Below are 18217 nucleotides of genomic sequence, written 5' to 3'. Positions count from 1 at the left end.
GTAGGAAGGAAAAAACAGTCTTACAGAAATGAAATTTATAGGCTGCAACTGTTAACAGGATGCTAGATCTTAATTCAAGACTGTCACTAAGAAGCTAGCTTCACTGGTGTTTCCTAAACAATCTAATTAATGAACAAAATTCAGATCTCAAAAGACCATCTTTCTAAAAATTTAATTAGAAACAATTTAGAAGGACACCGTTACCAAAGTAAGCACAGTTTAACAGTGTGCCCTGTTTGACAATTGTATTTTTGTCTGGCAAGCAGAATAAGAGGGGGTAAGAGTCCTGTCATTAGGAGGGCAGAGATGAAATGGCACAGCTTGAATGAACACCTCTGTGGACAAAAACTTCATGCCTACAGTTCTAAAGTTTAGAATTAGGAAACTATAAGGGCATTAACTACAGAAGGCTGCAATTTTCAATTCAGGGTTGTTTTTTTTTTATTACAGTAAGTTTCATTTTGAAGAAACCTCTTCACAGCTCTTTTTAATTTTGTGATGCATATCCCCCAGGACAGCACTATTAGACGTAAATATTACTGTAATCTTAAATCAGGGGTTATGTGCCTTTATTGATTAGATATTACATTTTTCCTTCTATGTCAATACATATTAAGCCTCCTGTATCAACCAAAAACTTACTGCCCTAAGATCTGTCATCTGTAATTGCAGTAACTTAATTAAGGGCTTTTAAAGTTGCCTCCTCTAGAACTGTATTATCCACTGGTAATTCTACTTAATTCTGAAAATTAAGTTCATTTTCTTGGCTTGCTCTACTTCTAGATTAAAAAGTATTCTAAGATGAAATAGCTAAAGCATTTTTAGCAAAGCAGAGACTTCCAGGACAAAAGGTAAGTACAACACTAGAAGAAGGTGCAGCTTACCTTATTTTCTTCCAAAAATTTCAATTTGATAGATACATCATTACGCATTTTGTCATATTTCTCTTTATGCACTTGAAACATCTGTTGTGATTGCTCGATCTTTGGTAGAGTGCTTGCATCACGAGGGCCAAGATTAAGTTCTTCCAGGTCTGTTCGATAAGCATCATATTCAATCCTGAGAAGAAAGAGGGGTAGGAAAAAATCTAAAGGCTAAGTGCCTCAAAACAGACTTCACATATAGGGCCAATTACAATAGCAAATTAGCAAAGCAGTCAAGTACAGAAAATAGTGATGAAACTTGTCAATTTTCTTGATAAATAGGAGGAAGAAAAAACAATACTCTTATGTACATCATATAAAAAAGCCTCAACAAATACCCTTGCCCTTCTGCTCCTGTCTCACCCACATGCTTCCAACCTTTTGTTTTCATGAAATCATATAATGGTTTGAGACCTCAAGGACCATCAACTTCCTACTCCCCTGCTGCAAGAAGAGTTGCCAGCTACTAAATCAAGTACTAGATCAGGTTGTCCAGGGCCCCTGCAGTCTGATCCTAAACACCTCCAGAGACAAGTGCCCTCCTTGGGCAGCCTGTTCCTGCTATGTGCTGGCCTCAGAGGTCAGGTTCTTTCCTGGAACATCTCTGCTTATTAACTCAGTTATCTAGTCCGAACTGGTCTTTTGTCCTAAGAGTTTTCAGCAAGAGCAAGAGAAGCACTAAGAGCTGGACATCTCCTTCAAGTGAGCAGTGGCTCACTAACTGTGTCACAAAGATTTTAAAACATTCCAATTACAGTCACTATCCCAGAACTGTTTTGGAATTTGCCTGCCCTAACAAAAAGCTGAAAGAAAACATGTTATTTATACCCTCTTGATGGTCCATCTAATTTACATAGGAAATCAGATACACTGGACCAACACAGCCACTGAGGGAGCTGAGTCACAATAAACACTTAAGTTACTCAAGTAAACACTTAAGCTAATTCGGCAATCAGTGGTTATATCCAGCTTGTAAATAAGACTAAGTAGAAAGTGTTTCCTAATTTATCTACCCAAGTCAGCAGTAATTAAAAAGTAAACATGTGCCAACAATAAAAAGCACTAAATAAGAAATTCTGTCCTAGGCACTGCTAGTGAAAATGGAACTCATGTTATGCACGGGCACTTGCTTGATAACATTTTAATTGACCCATCTAGACTTCATATATCACTATCTTAAAAAAAAAAAAACAAAAAACAAACAAAAAAAAAAACAACTAAAAACTAAGCCTCCTTGATATCCTTCCATGTTAGCTGGTACAAAGACATTAGTTAGATCACACAAAGACATACACAGTCATACCTTTTCTCTTGTTTTAATGTAAAAAAAAAATATATCAAAATAGTCTTTAGAATACTTTGAAGTTGTATTTTACTCTATCCGGCACTGTCTTTAGAAACACTGAGTACATTTTCATTAACAAAATTATTTCATGTTAAGTTTTCTATTCATCAGTATAAAGCATTTTTAGGTGGGAAAAGCACCTGTGGAATATTATTAGTGTAAGGATATCAGTGAATTTCTCTTCTGCTTTCCATTGTTACATAAAAGCCTACTGAACAATGGATCCTTGCCAGATAAACTAGTTTTATATTTAAAAACATTACTACAGATAGATGAAACAAACACAGTAACAAGCTTTCTCTTTTTTTTGTTCCCCTTGTCCTGCTGTACAGTACTGCTCCTTTGTACAGTGCCTTCAGTGCCATGGAGCACTTGACCAGGTACAGCAACTGACAATAGCCAGAAATCAGTCAGGGTCATGCACAGCCCTGCCCAAAAGCAGGGCTCTTCCTCCCATAGTTTTCTTTTAGTTTTAAAATAATGGAATGTTCTGTATCAACATGTGATGGATGCCAATTTTAAAGGAACAAATCATTCTATTTCTGGCTTTGTTAATACTCTCTCTCACATAGATATTTCCGAAACTGGAAGTAACGGAACTAAAAACTGTTAATACAAACGACTTTGGGGCTGGTGGCACAAGCACTCCAAAAGAATACATATTTTCTGAGATAACAGTAAATACAGAATTCACAGCGCTTTTCCTGATTCTCATTATTTAAAGAATTTAGGAATTAGTTCCAAAAAGGAAACAGATGAATAAAAAACTCACAGAAGAGTGGGAAACTGATGAAAAGGAAAGATGAGGCACAGAAATAAATGTGAACTATTCTCTCACTGCCAAGACTAGTTATATATAAACATATATTTGCTTTGTCAAAGCAACAAAACACTTTCTTTAACGAATGAAAAGAAAAAATCATGAAGGTATTTTAGGAGGGAAGAACCATACGTTCAGAATAACTGACAAGACCAACCATAAGTTTACTTCATATAACATTTCAAGAGAAAGACTCAAATGTGTGGATGGATTTTTATTTCAGTTTAGTTCTTCACATTGAGGCTAATTATACTTTTCAGGCCGTTTGAAAGTTTAACTAAATATCAAAGCAATGACTTGCTACTTTGCTTACAAAAAAGCTTAAGCATTAGAACAGCAATGAAAAAAGGCAGGAAAAAACCTTCAGAACTCAAGAAACCAGGAATTTTTGACTTAAAAACAGCAAAAATAAATGTGCATTAACTACACCTTTCAGCCAATTATAAGACAGACATATACTCTTTAATGAACCTGAAAGTCAGACAAGAACAAAGTATCAATGAAGACCACAACTCCAACCACACAGAAGGAAGCCTGGCTTAAAGTTCTGCACTACATCCAGAGTAAAGTAAACTCCAGGACAGGAAACCCATTATCGACGGCTAGATATTATTTGCACATTAAGAAATGCCTCTTTGTTTTCCCCTTTCTAGACCAAACTTGCAACTTCTACATGAAAACTGAAGTGTTAATTACAAGCGCTGGGCATCAAAAGAAGCTCAGTATAAACTGTCTTTCATTCAAAGACGATTTCACTAATTACAATATAGCTAGATATATAATGGTTCACCTTGAACTGTTATTTGGTGTAGAAAATCATCTTAAACTAGCAGACAGGGAAATAATAGCTACTAAATTGTCAGAGAAATAAAGCTATGAAGTAAAATTACGCCTACAACAGAACATTTACAAAACACTTGAAGACATGTAATGAGGTGGCTAATGTTAAAACCCAGTTACATGTGAACTGTGTTATTCTGACAAGGCTTACAGCTAACAGGTTAGTTGCTCAAATACAAGAACTAAACTGATAGAAAGTTTTTTTTCCCTGAATATTAATTTATAATGAAAATAGCTAGACATAGAATAACTACCTGGCACTTTCATATTGTTTCACAGTCAATAATGTATCCTCAATTGTTTTATTCACCAATGTATTCACACTGGCAATAAAAAAGTTAATAGCCCCGAGAAGAGTCTCTCCATTTTTAGCTAGAAGTTTCTGCGTATCTGCATTGTAGCCAAACTCCTCCTATAAACAGAGAGCAGAGAAAACAAAACTGCACATCATTTCAAATCATAACATTCATCAGCAACTATATAAAAGACAAAAACACAGACATAAAAATTCTGCCTCTTCTGTTAGGATACAGTTACAATTAAACGTGCAAGATTTCAATAGAATATTCAGTTTACCGTTTTTATGAAATCTCTCTAACATCAGTAAAGTACTACTTACAGTTTTGATGCCATACGATGTTAAATGCTATTTCAGAATGATTTTTTCCTTCAACTCTGAAATCTTAAATGCTATTTAAAAATGCTGATGTAACTTTCACATTGTCATTCAGCACTATTTTAATCCATCATCTCTCATGTGATTGCCTTGGTAACTCTTTAATACCAACAGCAATACCACTACATTAAATACAGTAAAATAACTTATAAGGGAACACAGCATTAATTAGCCTGTAATTTTTACTCTTGACACATTCTGGAAAAAAGCACTGAATTTAACAAGTCTTACCATGTTTCAATAGGCTGTAAATGACCAAAAAAGCTGAGCATTATAACAGTTCACAAGTAAAAATGTACATTAGCTACAAACTTCAAAGCGATCAGGGAGAAATTATTCCCAAGGCATTTTGGTCACATTTGGATATATGATTCTTAATGCCTTTTTATTTTTTTTGACAGCAGCATAAGCACTGACCAAGGCTGCAACAATTTTCCTAATGCATGGATGCCAAATAAGTCCAATTATTTATGTCATCCATATGGCATCTTCATATTCTGCAGATGGGAGTTCTCATAAAACAGTACAATTTCTGGTTGTAAGGATTATAAAACACTAGGAACATATTTGGAAATTGGTCTTTTTAGCCTTGCACCCTGCCAATAGCTGAGTCAGAAGTGCTGTACTCTCCCATTTTCTTTTCATCTGTCTAGATGAGACGCTGAAGCCAAATGGTATTTCATGTAAACATGAATGACTTCATGACAGAAAGGCTAATGGACAAGGGTAAGGGAAGAAGCCTCTAGAAAAAGAGAAAACGAGATGCAGTGGAAACAAGCAGTTTAATGGAGAAAATAGAGAGAACTTAAGGAGAATTTTCATGAGCTAAGGGCCTACAAATGCTGCTAGAATATTACCATCTCCTTTCTTTTAGACACTGCTTATGTGTAGGCAGCCAAATCACTACAGATGCTGTTGAAATCAAGAAAAATATTTTTCAGCTGCTTTTGCTCTGACACTGCTAACTAGATAGCAACATGAGTATATAGGCAAAGACAAAAGCAGAAGTAGGACTGCCCCTCTGGCAGTATTTAGTGCTACCTTTCCTTCCTCCAGGCAAGACCACAATTAGCCTTCCAACTGGTCCCATGACCCAGATTACTGCAGGCACAAATGAGCAAAACCACCAGTTCAAAGCAGGAGGGTAAGAAGGATGGGACTGCAGTGGTGTACCATATTAAAACGTGCTAGTCACCAAAGCTGTCTTTTTACCGGTTCGTAGTTTCATATAAAACTTGAGTTTTGTCCATGACCTCTGCAGACACCTCTTATGAAAGGCAGGAAATCCTTTCTGTATGGGAGTTTATAGTCAGTTCATGCTCTATGCACAGGTCAATTACAATTGGAATTCACCACTCTATATAATTAGAGGCATATGAGCCTGGAACCAGGAGTTATCTTTGTATCCAAAAGAGAAACAGCAAAACATATTGAAGTAATGCCTCTGTAGATACCGTATTAAGATCTTATTTTGTTAACATGTACAAAGAAACTACCTATAACAGGTTATGCTTCTTTTTTTTCTATTTATCAAATTAAACACTGAACTGTTCAGAAATTTTACTTTTAGTCCTGCACAAGATTTGGAGGCAATGTTATCCAAACATTCAAGAACAGGCCAGGCTACAGATGGCAACGCAGTACAGATTAAACAAAGGGAAAACACAAAGAGGAAACAGACAAACATCAGGCAAGTCTCCAAGAGGCAAAGGTTAGATAACTTTTATTACAGCAGCAGAAACCTTTATTTAATTTTCATGAACAGCCCCATTCAATAATCTACATAGGAGATGAATGACTGAAACAAATTCCAAGACCAGTAAAAGATGCTGAAAGGACCTGGAGGAACTGTATTCCCACTAGAAATACAAGCTATTCATGAAAAAACCGTTCATTAAATAAGAGCATGATTCCAAATTAATCCAGGTTTCGGAAGAAACATCCAGCTTCAGCACGCACTTCACAACAATCACTAACTTCTGCCACAAACCACATACCCATGCTCGAGTCAAGAATCAACAGATAAAACTACTCCTCTTAGGAGATTTTATTTCTTACCTGCTGGAAGTGGCATATTTTGAGAACTTCATCTGTTAGGCTATAATATTAAAAATTTCTGTACTCCAGTGGAAGTCTGATTTTTTTTTTTTTTTAAACTAGCTATTGGTTAAAGTTCTTCTACACAAACATTTACTCCTCTTTTTCCCTATAACTCAATGAGAATAGGCAATCATGAAAAGGGAAAAATAAACTTAAGAGTGACATTTAATAACAACAAACCAAATTTGGGCTTTCTCATTAGCCACATTCCAGGGAATCATTAAGCCCCTTGACAGTGGTTTCCCAAGAGATCAGGCAGAGTATGAAGTTGATTTAACACTGGAAGTACAGAAGGATTTACATAGAAGCAAACCAACTTATTTTTTGGTATGCAACACCAACCTTCTCTTTCTTTACAAGAGTTTTGTGATCAGTAATGAAGTGACAGCGCTACATCAATTTGTGAACGTCTAAGAACAACCCAAATGCAGATATCTGAAGATTGCCTTCCTTGCTCAGAAACTCCAAACATAAAAGGAAAAATTAGTCCTCTTACCATCATTATTATGATTAAAAAAAGACTACAAGATGAAATCTCAGTGCTCGACTCTACTACAGAAAAATCATTTACTCACATTAAACATGCAGCAGTGAAGTAATGTGCCCTACTCTACCCACTGCCAGGCATATTTCCCCAGAGACATCCTGTAATTGACATGAAGTAATGCTCCAGAACGCTTTGACATCTCATTAGAAGAAAAAAGGAATAGTAAAATGCATTTTCTATACAAAGCAAAGTTGTCAGTTGCCAAGTCCAATCATCAGCTAAAGGCCAACATTTAGAAACACTTAAGAACTACAATAACTCCAGTGATATCCTACAGTTTTAAATGAATTACAGATGCTTTTAACAAAAAGAATACGTAACGATGTTAACAAATGTTTATAGGACCGGCTGCTAACTACCACACAACCTGCACAAGTCAATTGGGCTTATCTTCATCTCTGCCGGTTCGTTAAGTATTTTTTTTAAAACACCATAAAAGTCTTACATGAAGTTCCAATGATTTCAAACTCAGGTCAGCAAAAGCATCTCCAAGTTGCCTTTGGGTATGTACCATCTGGAAGAGCTGTGTAGACAGAGTCTGTGCCAGCCTCAAGATATTTTCATACTTTTTTTTGTTATCTCTCAGTATATCTATTTGAGCTTCCAATTCCAGATCTACTGTTCTTGAGCCACGACCCAGTTTTTCAGAGATGATCTGACGTGTACACTGGAAAAAAATTTAAATTATAAAGAATCAAATATATCCAAGACATCACAGTATACACCCATTTTCAGCTTCAAGGGACAGATAATTATACACAATTCTTTCACAATCACCCCTCCCAATATAAGTTTGCACAACAAACTGAAAAAACACCACACTCTTTAGAAGTTCATCAGGACTCAGCAAGAACAGTTGGACAAGTCTCAACTCCTACTAAAATGAATATTCAAGTTAGCAAATCAAGAGTATAACTAATTGTTTCTCAAGTAATAGAATGCTTATCTCTTTTTAGGTTCAGTGAACCTTACTAAGTTAAAAGAAGCAATTATTTAGCTCACAACACTCAAGGCAATTAATGAGAATATTACCAGTTCTGCATAACAATTTCTGCTCCGTGATCTTTTAGACTTTGCCTACTAACCATCCCATTCCAGATAATCCCTGTTATTTTTTGGAATTCCCATTAAGGCTCTGGGAATGTATAAACTTTTAAATCTCGTTTTCTAAGGAAGGAGCAGAAGATGGATGGAAGGGAGTCTTCAGCATGTTTTTTTAAGGTGACTCAAAACTTTCACTCATGTGTAAAACATGAAGTGTTTCTTGTTATTAACACGCCTATAAAATGGAGCTGATTGTTAAGAATTCTACTTGGGTCTGAAAACATTCTGAGACATCCTTGCAGTTTCTTTATACAGTGAGCAGCAAGTCTTGCCTTTAGAAGGCTGAACCAGCCAGCCAATGGCTGTGACAGCTCAGACAGCTACCACGTTCCAATTGTCTGTGACATTCTGCCAGAGACCAGAGACCAACATGAGAGCAAGGCTCCCGAGACACACCATTTGGGCTTCCCTTGACTAATGCATAAAAGTAATTTGCAAAGCAGAAAAGTGGCAAAACAATCCCTCTGCAAAACAGGGATTATTTGCTGCTATGATTAAATTCAAGTTAATCCATGAAGACAAAAACTAAATGATACGTTTGAAGAATGACTGCTAGAAACAGGATTACAATGAAACTCAGTAATAGACAAGGCTACAGCTTCACCTAAGCACAAGATTACAATTTTGCTGAGAGACATAAAGACCAACCCTATCTTAATTCACATCACCAGAACACATTACAGCACTGGATTTTCCAGTGTCTCCGAATTCAAGGAATTCAGTTTAGTCCAACCTTTACTTACTTTCAAAGGGGACAAACAGACTTATAATATCTGTTAGAACTTTCCAGTACTTTTTAAATTTAATAGACAAAAGAAAAAAAGATTCAAGAATTTGGCCAAACAAGATGGTCATAACTGATAAACTTTGCAGTAGAAGGTACAGAGCATTTGGACTATTTCACTAGATTCAATCAATTAACAAGAAAGAACACAGTTTATCTAGCAGATTTTTCTGTAAAGATTCATAAGTTTTGAAGAGAACAAATCATACTATCACAGAATCACACAGAATCACAGAATCACCCGGGTTGGAAGGGACCCCAAGGATCATGTAGTTCCAACCCCCCTGCCTAGCAGGGCCACCAAACATACACATTCAGATCAGGTTGCCCAGGACCCCGTCCAACCTGGCCTTAAACACGTCCAAGGACGGGGCATCCACAACCTCCCTGGGCAGCCCGTTCCAGGGCCTAACCACTCTCCTAGTAAAGAACTTCCCCCTAACATCTAACCTAAATCTTCCCTCCTTCAACTTAAAACCATTTCCCCTAGTCCTGCTGTTGTCAGCCCTTTTGAAGAGTTTACTCCCCTCCTGGGTGTAGGTTCCCTTCAGGTATTGATAGGCTGCAATGAGGTCACCCCGCAGCCTTCTCTTCTCCAGGCTGAACAAGCCCAACTCCCTCAGCCTGTCCTCATAGGGGAGGTGCTCCAGCCCCCTGATCATCTTAGTCGCCCTCCTCTGGACCCTTTCCAAAATCTCTATGTCTTTCTTGTACTGAGGGCTCCACACCTGGACACAGTACTCCAGATGGGGCCTCACAAGAGCCGTGTAGAGAGGGACAATCACCTCCCTGTCCCTGCTGGCCACCCCTCTCCTGATGGAGCCCAGGATCCCATTTGCCTTTTGAGCTGCCAGAGCGCACTGCTGGCTCATATTCAGTCTCTAATCATTGAATACATCAGAAACACCAACGCTTGCAACTGAAATTAGAAAATATAGCTTGGCAAGAAGTTTGGTAAGCTCATGATGTATTTAACAAAAAATAAGTGCTGGCTATTTAAAAAAAAAAAAAAAAAAAAAAAGAAGCTGATTCTCACATACCTACGGAAATCCAAGAGAAAAATGTAACTTAAAGAAGTGAAAGTTTTTTTTGGGGGGGAAAGGTAAAAATAAATTACACAGGAATATTTTCCACAGAAATTACAGCAAAATATCTGAAAAGACAACAGTTCAAGTGAGAATTAGTCAACTGAAATATTTATTCTGCTTACTTTGTTAAAACTAAGGTTGAACACTGAACAAGAGCAACTAAAAAGATGTACCCAGCCACCGTTTCCATTTACTCTAGTTACAAGTGGACTGGTATAAACACAATTTCCTATGCTCTCTCACTAGCAAACAGAATATGTGACATGAACTTCATTTTGCTTTGTTCTAAAAATTACCTAGAAAAACACTGTCCAGCATAATTACACTCATTAAAAAGTGAGAAGGCATCCAAGGCATATTAAGAAAGTCAATTTTGTCAAATGAAAGATCAGCAGAAATAAATTTTAAAAAGTTATTTTAAACTGTGTACATTAAAGGATGAACGGAGAACTTATTGGACAGTTCTAATTAGTAGACCACTACTAAAGAAATTTACAAAATACATTTAGTATGTTCTTCCTTGAAATTTAAGAAATTGTCTGAAAAATTAGGTAAGCTTACTTATTAAAACTACTGAAAGCAAAGAAGAGTTGCAACTTGCATCCATATTAACTCATAACTGAAAAAACTTCTCTCATCCGAAGAAGTCTACGTAAAGGGGAAAAAAAAAAAAAAAAAAAAAGAAAAAGCACTTGCCATTAGATCATGGAAAATAAGCAACACCTCCTGAGGATAACTAGGGAGAAGATTGGAAAGACTCAGAACGGCCTCACAGTTGGAAGGAACTGTTTGGATCCACTGGTTCCAACCCCCTGGGCAGGGCTGCCAACCACTAGGCTGCCCAGGATCCCATCAGACCGTGTAAAAAGACAGTCCCCTGCTGCTATTTAGCTCCCTTCAAGTACCTGAAGGCCACATTGAGATCTCCTGAGACCCTTCTCTCCTCCAAGCTGGATAAGCCCAATTTCTGTCTGATTTTATTCTGGGGAATGGAGAGCTCTTGTGCTCTCAGAACGACATCGTTAAAGTGCTGCCAGCTCTGTTCTGTTTCTCTGTCCCCAGAGACAGTTTCCCAGGGGATCTCATCCAATTGCATAAACAGTTTGAAGTTCACTCTCTTGAAGTTCAGAATCCTGATTCTACTCTTTGCCAGACCCATGTTCCTTGTGATCATGAACATACAGTAACATAGTTACTGCAGCCCAAGCTGCTTCTGATCTTAACCCCTCTAATAATCTGTTCTGCATTCACGAGGACCTGATCCAGAAACACTTCATCTCTGGTAGGTCTCTGTCCAATATCTGAAACAGAAAGTTGTCATCAGTAGATAACAGGAGTCTCTTTGATTGCTTGCAGGTCACAATGTTGTTTTCCCCAGCAGATATCTGCGTGGTTGAAATCCCCCATCACGATGAGAGCCTGCAAACATGACACCTCTTGCGGCTGATGTAAGAAGATGTCAACAAGCTCCCCTCAATTAGTTGGCTTGCAGTGGACCCCAATCACTAGATGCCCTTTATTAGTCTGGTCCCTACTTTTAATCAACAGGCTCTCAACCTGTCAACAACTGATTCTCAGGGCAGCTCTTAATGAAGAGGGCCAGTAGCCGCAAAGGCAACAGCCTAGTTTTACAAGCCTCTAAGTTTAGGGAGAAAGCTAAGCAGCCTTTGAAAATTCACAGTTAGGCTAGGCCAGTAGTGTCAACTTCCTGTAATTTTTCACTGGTAAGCAATTGCTTAAACACAGTTTATACCCTTCTCTTATTTCTGTTCTCATTCATGGAGATGCACAACAGACAAAATAGTGAGGTATACAAAACACATACAGGCATACTTAATCATCATTTCACAGATTAGTATGATTTCTGAATGTATCTGCCAAAGCAAGCAAGGAGTGATACTTGCAATAAGTGTGTGAACTGGCTGAGATTGTTAAGAACACCTGGAAACAGAAACCTAAAGCAAAAAGTGTATGCCAAAGTCCTTGTGAAGAAAGATGGATTTGGAAGAAATTACGATTAGCCATTAATTACCTATTCTCTTAAAGATTTCAGACTTGTAGTCATTGAGAAGGATTCACTGAAGACCAACGTTTTTAGCTATTACAAGATAGCTTGTAAAAAAAAAAAAAAGTAAATGTAATCTAATTTCTCCTTTCTGAAGAGAAATAAGGCACGCTATAATGTCCAAAAACTGAAATACTGTCCTTACCCAAATTAAATATGCTTTTTGTACATAAAAAGGGTCGAATTTCTGATTCTAACACAACAAACAGCATAAACCTTTTCTAGCGAGTGCAATATCTACGTTCACTATACTAAACATCCTCACAGGGGAGAATACCCTTCCTGGATTCAAGGCATTGGAGGGATTCAGACCTCTGTTCTACAAGAAAAAACGTTTTAAAACAGATTCTTTACCTCTTTATGGCCTGACATAGCTCCCACTGATGCACATCTAGCTGTCCCCACCTCTGCCATTGGAGTTTCATCCACAATGGAAAGTTATTTTTCAAAATTCATCTTAGCTCCTGACTGTAATACATTTCCTGGCAACTGTTCCTTACTTTGTGGCCATTTCAAGAAGAGTCACCTCTGGCAAACCGGTGTGCTTTAAGCACTTCTACAAGTGCCAAACAAAAGCAAAGCAGACAAACTGGAAACAACAATTACAGTGCTAAGAAAAAAAAAAAAAATAGAGCTAATATAAAACAAATATCAGAATTGCAATTAACAAGTTTATAACTTGTAGATTCACCTGACTTTTTCCATCAGATAAAATTCTACTGTATCAGCAATCAGCTTAGCAAGACGTCTTAATCATGAGCATTACATACTGAAATCTGTACGTTCTCTATTTTGAAGGAGGCATCAGACACACAATGTTCTTTTCCTTGTTAAATCAGTATCTTTATCCAGTCAAACAAAGAAAACTAAGCCTTCCATGCACATTCTTGTTTACGCTCACTGAAATGACAAATGCTTTCCTTCCACACTGCAGCGCAATTCTTCAAAAGCCATAGTACGGTTCAGTTGCAAACTCATTTCTAGAATATATATGCACACACAAATTTAAGTCCACATACCTTGTAAGTATTTAGGCTCCATTTCCTCACCAATTCCAACTTCTCCATTGCTGGATTCTTCACTTCATCTGCTAACACAACAGGTCCACTCTTCTGCTGAGCTCTACTCCCTACACGTTATACACAAAGTAAGTAATTAAGGCCTGGGTTTTTGACTTGTTTAAGGAATTAATAGGAGTATGGAAGATTTGCGCAACTGCACATGCAAAAGGAGAATGAGGTGAAAGTAAACACATAGATAAATTTGTTAATTTTCAAGATGAATTCAAAATAATTACATTAAAAACAGATATAGAGCATGTGCATCTCAGTACTTTTACTTGGCAAAAGGCTGAAGGAAGCTTACCTGAAAGCATGGAGTTTACTAACCAACCTTAAAACCGTTTTAGATACCTGTTCTTTACTTTATCTATGTTTTTAAACATTCCAGAAGTTGGACATTCTTCTGGACTTAGCAAATCTAAAGTTTGTTTATATCCTGCAAACCACTAAATGAATGTTATCAACTTATAAAAATTGTTGCCATAGAGTATAACTTAAAGACATGACGAAACAGATTTTCTTTCTAATGAACATCATCCTTTCCAGAAAACACATTTAGCCACCATCAAGGAAGTGTAGCTTATTTATGTTCTTCAGATTTTTTTAGCCTGTTGGTTTAGAGGCAATTCATTCCATGCACCAACAGCACGAAAACCGCAATAAAGAAGCATTTGCTAGCATCAAATAAAGATATTCAGGTCCCATGAGCGTGTATTCACTGTCTACGTAATATTCTCAAGCTAGTACAGGACATCACAGATTCTACGTTTTATTTTTGAAAAACCATTTCCTACCATACAAAACAGTAAAAGCTGCCAAATTCTATCATTTTAAAAGCAGTTTCTCAAAATTTATTTGTGAACAATTTTGACTACTGCTGCTCTCGCATGCTTTGAATAGTCCTGATGGCTACTTACAGTCACCTTAGCACTGCTGGTTATTTACGTAAATAAGTGACTGGAAAAAACATCTATAAAGATGCCTCAAGATACTCCTTCAACATCAAGCACTACTGTATCCTTTATGTCTTCAAAATGCTGTGCAAACATTAGATAATTAATCCTCTCAACACCCTTATGAGGTAACAGAGTGAGTTTTCTCCTTCTACATAGAAGGAAACAGAGATGTTAAGTAATTTGCCCATAGGCACAAAATGAGTCAAACGGCAAAGCCAAGCTTGGGTGTTAGAAATTCCTAATCGCCACCTCATACTCTGTTTTACAGGAAAATATGAACATTTGGTGCAAAAAGAAAGCCACGAGTTTCAGCTTCAATCAAAATAAAAGAACTTGGTTACGCACATTGTAGTTACTGCCTGTTAGTAGTAATTTGTTTTTAACATTATAGCGCAAAAAGTAGCAAACAGAAAGGGAAGCAGAGATTACTCAGTGACCAGTTAAAATCCAGAAACCAGGAACACCATAAGCCCCTAGAAATTATGCTTCCAAGTAAGAGTAAATCAAATGACTGAAGAGATGGAGGAGTTAGTACAGTGTCAGCAGAGACAAGGGCGTTATCCACTCAGTGCTGTGATACCTGTGGGAATAATTAAATCACAACCTTGTCCAGCCAGTCTGCTAGCTGCTGCACTGCTGGCAGATATAACAGTTGATTTGGGTGATGCTGAGGAACCTGGAAAGGGGACATATTTAACCATGAAAATCCACCACCTTCCCTTAGGAGGCAACATGTACTTTTACAGATAGATTTTCAAAGCAAAGAAATATTTGTTTTAGCAACACATTAAATAGAAGCATTCACAGATGCACAAATGCTTTTGAAAAGGTGCAGCTGTTCATGTGAACTACTCCAAGTTTTAGTGATTTAATTTTATTCTTTAAGTCATGATGCCAATTTTTCCTTTCTTTAAAAAGAGTAATCAAAATACAACTGGCAGCTTCATAAGTAAAATACGTACTACCAACAGAGAACTCCATGTATGGCTGCTGCAGATGAAGGCACATTTTCAGTTTTAGGTAGTTTTCACTGCATGCTGCTGCTCAACAATACTTGCAGCATCAAGGGAACAAGCAGGCTCTGAAACCTGGGCCAATTTTAACTAGACTTCAACATCTACTCCTAAATCTGTCTTTTTTAAAAAACAAACAAACAAACAAAAAAACAACTTAAAACACACCCACAAAACTCAACGATAACCTGTCCTGATGATTATAAGAATCATTAGCTGCTAAGTCAAGTAACTTCCCTCCCAAAAAGAAGAATTTACAATACTTGCTTGTTCTCACTTCTAAAAGCACACCTTCAAATGACCCGTACTGTGTGTGCTCCCTAAGTAGTTTGGTGAGTTCTGCAACTCTTTCTTATCACATAAATGCAGAGTGACAATCTCACAGAATTTTTTAAGAGTTGAACAAAAAATAGAATGAGATTGTTTTTCCTCTGCAGTCACGAGTCATCAGCATACCGGGGAGTGCTTCTATCACTTATGCTGAAAAGATCTGAGATGCTTTGTAGGATTGAGAGTGTCCACTGTGTGACGGGGGTTTAAAAAAGAAGTCTAAACTTTAGCACTTTGCACTAGAACTTACCTATCACCAATAGCAGAAATGCCACTTCAAGTAACTAAATCAACACAACCAGATTTGGCCTACTAAACACATTCTACATCACTACCAACATGAGATGCAAAACATTTTAATACGTGGGATATAAAAGCACTTGAACGTTACACAGAAGCAATGAGATTGAAAGGCGCCATTGTTGTGACCTTCGATTGTTGTACATTACATAAGAGCTGCAAGTGGATCCATCCACACAAAAGTTGAACTACAAGATCCTACTACTACAGACCTGAAGATTAAATCACTTCAGTAAGCAAACAAAGACAAGCAGTTAAAAGAAAAAACTCTAGGACTTGACACTATTAACGCAGCCCCATGCATGCTTCATTATTCAGCACCTCTTGGATCCTTGCCTTCCCCACATTACTGCTTACTTAGCCTGCAAAAATGAAGCCTTAATAAAGACACCTACACAGAATAAAGAATATTTTAAAACAGAGCTATCATTCAAATTTTGTCTCTAGTTTTAGGGAGTCTAATCTTCTTCTATATCTCTCTGCCTGATATGGATAGAACATTAGGAATAATTTGAAAACAGTCTCTGAAGGAAAACTGATATTTGTATTGTTAAAAACTACATGTTTAAGGCTCATTATTTGTGTACATAACTTACTACATTATTACATATAAGCATAGCTTGAAACACATCTAAGATATTCTTTTTTTTACAGTCTAACATACTTAGCACTTCCAAGAGCTATGTTGCAAATAGAATACAGAAAGGCCAGAATGATGAGAGGCTTGCCATCTGCCCAGTTTTTAGCTAGGCATTCTGCTTATTTCAGTCTTAAAGAAACCACAGCATTTACTTTGTAATATACGTACAGTACAGCATGTAAATCACTGTTTTCATAAGCACATTTTACAAAACAGGAAATGAAGCAAAATGCAAATTAAATGTGTGACTACAAAGGACTTATTTTCACAGCTGCTCCTTTGAGATCATTTCAAACCTTTCAAATTCAGAAGTAGACTAAGCTACGAAATTCATTAAAATATCACTTTCACACACTATATCACAGCACTTCTGTTTTTAGACAGATGGCAAACACTGACATGACTTACCTTTTTTTTTCCCCCCCACAAAGTTTAACCCAATAAATATTTTATTTAATACTTTTATTTATTTCTTTACAAGACTTAATATGTTCTAAAGATTATCAACTGAAATTATCCTGCTCTAAAAAACTGTGAATCGGTGCTGAAAAAATAAGAGAAATTATTTTAATTACGTAGTACTTGGAGAGACCCATGGTGTTACCGCTCCTGCCAATGCATTAAGTTATGTGCACTGTTACATTAAAGAAGGAAAGACTACTTGGGAACAGAAGAATGTCACTAATTCGTCTGCTCCAAGTAAGTGAACAGTGTATAAAGAAAAGTTATATTTCAAATTGGTACAACACTTGTAATCTAGACTTTCAAAGTGGTGTGATTGTTCAAGTGTTTGGTTTGACACAGTTTCAAGGAAACTACTTCCCTTCCCGCAAGTGAGGGCCAATTCAACACAAAGTTTTATTAGTCCCTTGACAGTTAATAGGAGTGCAGCAGTTCTATTTTAACACCCCAGCTACCAGAGAAAAATAAGGCTGTCACAAACATACATCTCAGCCTATACATCTACATAAAAATGCTCACAGAAACTACAGAATGTTATTTCTGAGCATATAAAATATACCTGAAGATTATAAACTGAGAAAGAAATTAAAAAGCAAGTTACCTTTCCCTGGAAATGGTCCTGCCTCAACAACTCCCTCTTTGGTGCTGTCAAAGTCATGAGACGTTATTTTGGTTTCAGAGAGTCCAAGTCCAGCTGGTAACGAACGTTTCAAGTCCTTTGAAATATTTGAATAGAATGGAAAACTAATGTTAAAAAAAAACAAACATAAAAGCAACTACAAGGTACTACGATGTAATTTTAGCAGTTCTCAGATGGGTTTGCCTCTAGCCTGGAATGTCTTTGCCATTGACACAGCACTCTGCTACGACGCAAAATAAAACTTCAATTAAAAACAATCAGCATAGCTTGTGTATGTATTTTAGATACACTGGTTTGTTCATTTAACGTGCTTTCCTTCTGACATTTGCAAGAAGACAACAAAAAGAGTTACAGAAAACATGAAGCTGCTATAATTTAGGATTGAGGCACAACCAGAATGCATCTTTTTGAGTAGCAATTACCAAAAGCGTGGCCTACATCACCATGCTTAGTGGTCTGAAGCTGTCTGTGGTCCAGACAATCACAGCAGTTTAATTATGCTTTCCATTAAACTGATCAGGGT

General features: G+C 37.0%; 1 protein-coding gene across 5 annotated transcripts in view; it reads right to left on the bottom strand.

Annotated features, from left to right (window-relative positions):
- ARFIP1 (ADP ribosylation factor interacting protein 1) overlaps window positions 1–18217 on the bottom strand; it is a 41043-nt gene that overhangs the window by 8085 nt on the left and 14741 nt on the right. For 3 of the 5 annotated variants that reach the window (XM_048941604.1, XM_048941607.1, XM_048941605.1), the window contains 6 exons: window positions 17656–17770; window positions 14890–14985; window positions 13312–13421; window positions 7697–7918; window positions 4183–4340; window positions 885–1059 (listed from right to left, as the gene is read on the bottom strand). In XM_048941604.1, the coding sequence (XP_048797561.1) occupies window positions 885–1059; window positions 4183–4340; window positions 7697–7918; window positions 13312–13421; window positions 14890–14985; window positions 17656–17770 (876 nt within the window). The remainder of the gene's footprint in view (window positions 1–884; window positions 1060–4182; window positions 4341–7696; window positions 7919–13311; window positions 13422–14889; window positions 14986–17655; window positions 17771–18217) is intronic. The other 2 variants (XM_048941606.1, XM_048941608.1) reach the window with 2 other exon arrangements.

This window comes from Lagopus muta, chromosome 4 (genome assembly GCF_023343835.1).
Source record: "Lagopus muta isolate bLagMut1 chromosome 4, bLagMut1 primary, whole genome shotgun sequence".
Lineage (NCBI taxonomy): Eukaryota > Metazoa > Chordata > Aves > Galliformes > Phasianidae > Lagopus > Lagopus muta.
Note: the sequence above shows the minus strand (reverse complement) of the source record. Positions and strands in the feature narration are given on the sequence as shown.